The following is a 5,636-nucleotide window of genomic DNA, read 5'->3' as shown; positions in this document are numbered from 1 at the left end:
TATTTTTATATATCTGAATCAAAATGTACTTTTTAAAAATATTTTTTCACTTTATTCCATGTTTAATTTATTTATATTATTTGCTATTTTTTTTTCTTTTTTAACCAGATTGGTCTTGAAATTTACTACCTTATATTATTTTTTTTTTGTAATATGCATGACTTCTATTTTATTGTATCTTTTTTCCCTGCCTTAAATTTCTGAATTTTCAAAATCAAATTTATGATTACTTATTATGCTTTGTTGGACCAAAGCTGGAGTTTTTATTTTTATTATTTTTACGGCTGCTTTTATGTTGTTTTATTGTCTTATCTTGTTTTTAGAGGAATGGATTGTACGTATCATCAGTATTTATATCATGAAATTGAACTTTTACCAGTTTAAAAAATGTAAATCGACTCCTCAAATTATATGAATTATTTACAAATTTTCGGACTTAAGTGAGTTGATGCGTTTACTAGCTATCAGTTACAGAGCTAAATGGTGTACATTACATCTTGTGGCTTCCTTAGTAATTTAATCTTTAAAGTAGCCTTAAAGTGCTGGTGTGATATCATCGCTTGGTAACTCTACTACTGTTTCTACTTGGCTTAGATAGTTTCTGCTTGATCTAATTTCATTGCTATGTTAGTTAATTTATATTGCTCAAATTATCGAAGCGATAAAATTACTTTAATTGTACTGATTATTACTGAAATTACTACAATTTACTGAAATATTTATTTTTTCTGATTTTTAATTATTTATTTTCACTAGCTATAATTGATAAAATTATTTTGTTGTAAATTTAAATCATTGCATTAGTTCTATCACAAATTTTAAGTTTTATTTTCTATAAAAATCTTTAAAGTATTTTAATCATGAGTGTTACTGTTACCGAGGGGTTTTAACCTACAATGAGTAGCCGATAAAAAAAAAACCTTATTTAATTTATATGTATACCAAAACAAATTCCTTTTTTCTTTTTCAGTATTGAAAATTTAATGGATCAAATACGTCTATGATTAATTGTATATCTTTATTTAAAATAATACATTAGTAATTTCATTTAACGTTTCTGGAATTTATATCAACATGTATGCTTATATATGTTTTTTAATGCTTTAAAGTATTTCTCTGCTTCTGGATATTGCCATCACTGTAAGATTTCAAATCTACAATGAGGGGAAAACAAAAAAAAAAACCTTTTACAATTTACCAGTATACCAGAACATGCTTTATTTTTTATTTTATTTTATTCTATATTTAATGTTAGATGGAAAGTTTAACTGTTTTTTTATTAACTTTGTAAAAAATATTTTTATTTTGGTTGTCTAATATTTATATTTATAAATAATATATTAAATAGTAAATATCTTTGAAGATCACTTTCTTACCAATATTATACCTCGAAAATCTTATTTGGAACTTTATTTATTAATAATAATATAATTGAACTTTTCAGTATTTTTTTTAAAGTTATCCTTTAAATGAATAAGTGGATGAAAAACATAAAATAAATAGAAACAAATAAAATTAATGAATATTGGGCACAACTGGGAACGTATTAATTTTTTTTTTTGTTTTTGAATTAATTTATATTTCTATAGTTTTTTTTTTTCTAAATGACAGAATTATTTAATAGTTTTATTTATGTTACAGAGAACTTCTTCCAAAGGGTCACTTCTTGAGGACGGAACACAAAGGAGAACCGAAGATTTGGAGGCCTGGACCTCACGTGAGTAATTTTGAATAATTTCCCTCTCCCTCCTCCCATTCGACAATGGAAAGGACACATTGTTTTTATTGCTAGAAACGGCCAGTGCTGCCAACTCCCTATTCAGAAAGTTTCCCTTTTTACCGAAGCCGGGAGGGAAGCCTAATGATAAAAGTTTGGCGAACCGAGCAAAGGCTAAAGGCATCTGTTATGTTCAGCTCGGGAGGGATTAGACCACTTTCACTCAACCTCACCCCCACCTCTTCTGTTTTTCCTAATTTAAAATTACCTGGGCATTCCATTTGCAACGGGGTGTTGGGGGAAATTCTGAATTTAGGAGTTCTTGAATTGTTTAGAACAACGTTATTCTATTAACGTTTGTAACTTTTGAGGAATGGCTCTGACTGAGTAGTATTCGAATCTGTCAGGCTATTGAGAAAATTTATTAAATATATGATGAGATTGCCGACAAAGGAGAGTAGTAACCTAACCCAAACAGTGTCATGTTATGATATCATCATGCTTTCTCGGAATTTTCATAGTTACATCATCGGAAATTGGAAGCAAGGTGGAGTTGCACCTCAGCTTACTCACGCCCCGCCCGCCTCTCTTAGGTTACAATTCACTGTTCTGTAATCAGAAATATAGGGTGTTTTTTTAAGCCCGATAGAACTTGAAATTGTAAAAAATAACACAAAAAATTAAATTGTAATCAAAAATTTTTTTTTATTCGAAAGATCAATACGTGACATTAACATTTGAAAATGATTTCGGGCATATGGGCACCGCGGCTGTTCTTGACGAAGCGCATTCTGGACGTCCAATTTTGGCCGTATGTCACAAATAACACGAACAATGCTGGCCTCCAAGGCGTCAATTGTTGCTGGTTTATCAGCATAAACCAGTGACTTCACGTAGCCCCACAGGAAATAATCGAGAGGTGTCAAATCGCACGACCATATGCGGCAATTTTGCTTATTAACAAACCCGTTAAGCCAAAAATGCGCCTCATCGCTGAACACAATTTTACAGAATGCGCTTCGTCAAGAACAGCCGCGGTGCCCATATGCCCGAAATCATTTTCAAATGTTAATGTCACGTATTGATCTTTCGAATAAAAAAAAAATTTTGATTACAATTTAATTTTTTGTGTTATTTTTTACAATTTCAAGTTCTATCGGGCTTAAAAAAAAACCCTTACCTCATGGATATGAAAGAGAAAAATGAGGGCATAGCAACGAATTGAAATTAATGTTTTTAAATGAAATGATGAGAAGATAGGTGACCGTTGATAATATATATGTGAAGATGGTTGGGAATGCGGTCAATGAATAACACAAATAAGTTAAAAAACTTATTTATTAGAGCCAACGTTTCGGCCAGAATTTCTAGCCTTCATCTAAGAACAAAAAACAAAATAACAACCGATGAATAAAAGGATATATGGAATCATTAAAGTAAATAAATGTACAGAATGAAAATAGATAAAAATAAAGTAATGAAAGAAGTTGGAAATAAAACTTATATATAGGTAATTAAATATGTAAGTAAAATAACATAATTAATGAAATAGAAATATAAAGTTATATAATACCAAGAAATAACGAAATATGAATATTTTTTTAATTTAATGATAATAATTTAAAACTTAACAAAAAAAAAAAAGAGAGAGAGAAAGAATATACGGGTTTTTTAAATTAAATGTGTTTTTGAAAATTCACTCCTTCAGAGCAGCATTTTGTAATCCTTGCGATTTATAATACTTTTTTTTTATCTGTTTTTTTCTTTTCGAGGGCCTTTCCCCATCTTCGGGATTATATTACCTTTTACTTTACCTCCTTGTTAATTAATTACGCATAATTGTATTTATGATTAATCCTGATTTTTCATGAAAGCTTATTAAGTTTAAACTATCTGCTTTATCACTTAAATTTGGAAGTGTGGAAGAGAACAGTCCGTTGTTAAATTGTGGTGTAGCATTATTTAAACAGAATAAGTTTCCGTCGTAAATTATGAGTTATCATAAATATGACAAAATATACGTATAAGGATGTCATTAAATAGGGATCTAAATAAAAGATAATGTAATCCTAATATATAGAGAAAGGACTCCAAAACGTGGAAGATAAGTTAATATAATTGAAAACAAGAATATATTAATAGATCAAGAAAATAGTCTCCCATAAAAGAATAAAACCTATTGATGTTTATGTTAATATTTTAATCTTGATATTATTATTACTGTTGGGGCGAGGGGCTTTTCAAAAATGAGAATATACAAACTTCTTCCCCAGAGTAAAAACATCAATCATTGGTTCAATTTTAATAATAGACGAAGGACCTGAAAATAAAAACCCCCAACGAGCCAAAATGATAAAGAAAAGAAAATATAAATAAATTTAATATTATTTAAATATAAACAAATAAAATAAACCCTATCTTCCTATTATTAAAAAAAATAAATGTCTTGTATTTAATAAAATAAATATTTAACTTTCTAATATTATATAATGACTAGAAAATAAAAAATTAAAAAAATCGGAATTTGAAAAAATAACAAAAGAAAGCAACTCACTGTTGTTGGAAGAATAGAAGCTTTTCGATATGCACATATCGTACAAAAAATAAATTTGACTCCAAATCTCCTCCGAGATGGCTGCCCTCATCCAAATAGTGAAAGACTTAGGAAAATTTGTTAGGTGAGGGATACTCCTGAGACGGTACCCCAAAGTCGAGCAGCCTGAACAAAGTGGTGAGCCGGTGGTTAACCCCAGTACAGGTCCAGTACACCTAGGAACTCACTGTAGGATGAGGATTAGCCTGTATCCAGCCTTTAATCCTACTGCGCGTGGTATCGAGGTCCGGATAAACACACGAAATCAATGAATATAGATGCCCCTGAATAAAACTTATATATAAATAATTAACGTAAACGGTTAAATGACTATTAGTAAAAAAAAAATGAAAATAAACTTATAGTACATTAACTTCTATAAGTAGAAATGTGTTGCCAGTCCAATAACTTGTCTTGTATGTTTGAATACTGCCCATTTAATACATTGAGGATTAATTTTTGTTTACTTTTTCTTTTTAAAAAGGGAGTTTTGTTTCCTGTTCATCAGATTATTAAAAAAGAACCGGTCATAACAGGTGCAATAAGATAACAATTGAAGGACGTTCTTCATTTCAACTGGTCCTAGTACAAGAGCCCAAGATAAGAAAAAAGGCTCTTATTTCACCTCAATTTTTGATTGATTTAATGAAAACTATGTATAATTACTAGTCAAAATTGATGAGTCTTCCAAGTATAGTAAGGAACAATAAAAAATGGCGGCTGTTTCAAAGTGATAATAAAAAACTAATTTTTCATTCGGAACTCTATATCTTGAAACTTAGGAACAACACAAGAAAACCTAAGAGAACGTCATTGAAAAAAGAGTGAATTTGCTAAAATATGAGCCCTAATAGAGCTATTTACGTTAAATAGTTTACGATATATAGCTTTTTAAAAAGCAACATTTCGTAAAAATGTTGTATGGGACGTACTGAAAGATCAGTAGTTAGTGTATTTATTTTGAAAAATTTATATCTCAATAACCATTTGACGTATAGATGTCTATTAGCACTCAAATTAAAGCTACTTAAATTTACTAAGGGTAGTAGAGTTTATGATATTTGACAAAATAAACTCACAAAATGTTAATTTCTAGTTGTTCGTATAAAATGCTGGATTTTTGAAAAAATATATCTCTAGATCCATAAGACGCACATATGTCTGCCAACACTCAAAATAAAGGAAATTTAACTTACTATAAAGTGGTTTATGACACTTATCTTCATAGGGATTGTTGTTGATTTTTTGCTTAAAGGCGTAAAACCCTCTGGTCATCAACGCCTATGGGATGATAAAAGTAAAAAAATAAAATAAAAAATAGAATAA

The 5,636-nt window shown here is 29.3% G+C and overlaps 1 protein-coding gene across 2 annotated transcripts in view; it reads left to right on the top strand.

Annotated features, from left to right (window-relative positions):
- Window positions 1–5,636, top strand: part of Meltrin (meltrin) — a 239,695-nt gene that overhangs the window by 198,260 nt on the left and 35,799 nt on the right. For both annotated transcript variants that reach the window (XM_067049802.1, XM_067049801.1), the window contains exon 5: window positions 1,642–1,717. In XM_067049802.1, the coding sequence (XP_066905903.1) occupies window positions 1,642–1,717 (76 nt within the window). The remainder of the gene's footprint in view (window positions 1–1,641; window positions 1,718–5,636) is intronic.

This window comes from Halyomorpha halys, unplaced genomic scaffold (genome assembly GCF_000696795.3).
Source record: "Halyomorpha halys isolate HHAL.00 unplaced genomic scaffold, Hhal_1.1 Scaffold547.1, whole genome shotgun sequence".
In the NCBI taxonomy this organism is placed as follows: domain Eukaryota; kingdom Metazoa; phylum Arthropoda; class Insecta; order Hemiptera; family Pentatomidae; genus Halyomorpha; species Halyomorpha halys.
Note: the sequence above shows the minus strand (reverse complement) of the source record. Positions and strands in the feature narration are given on the sequence as shown.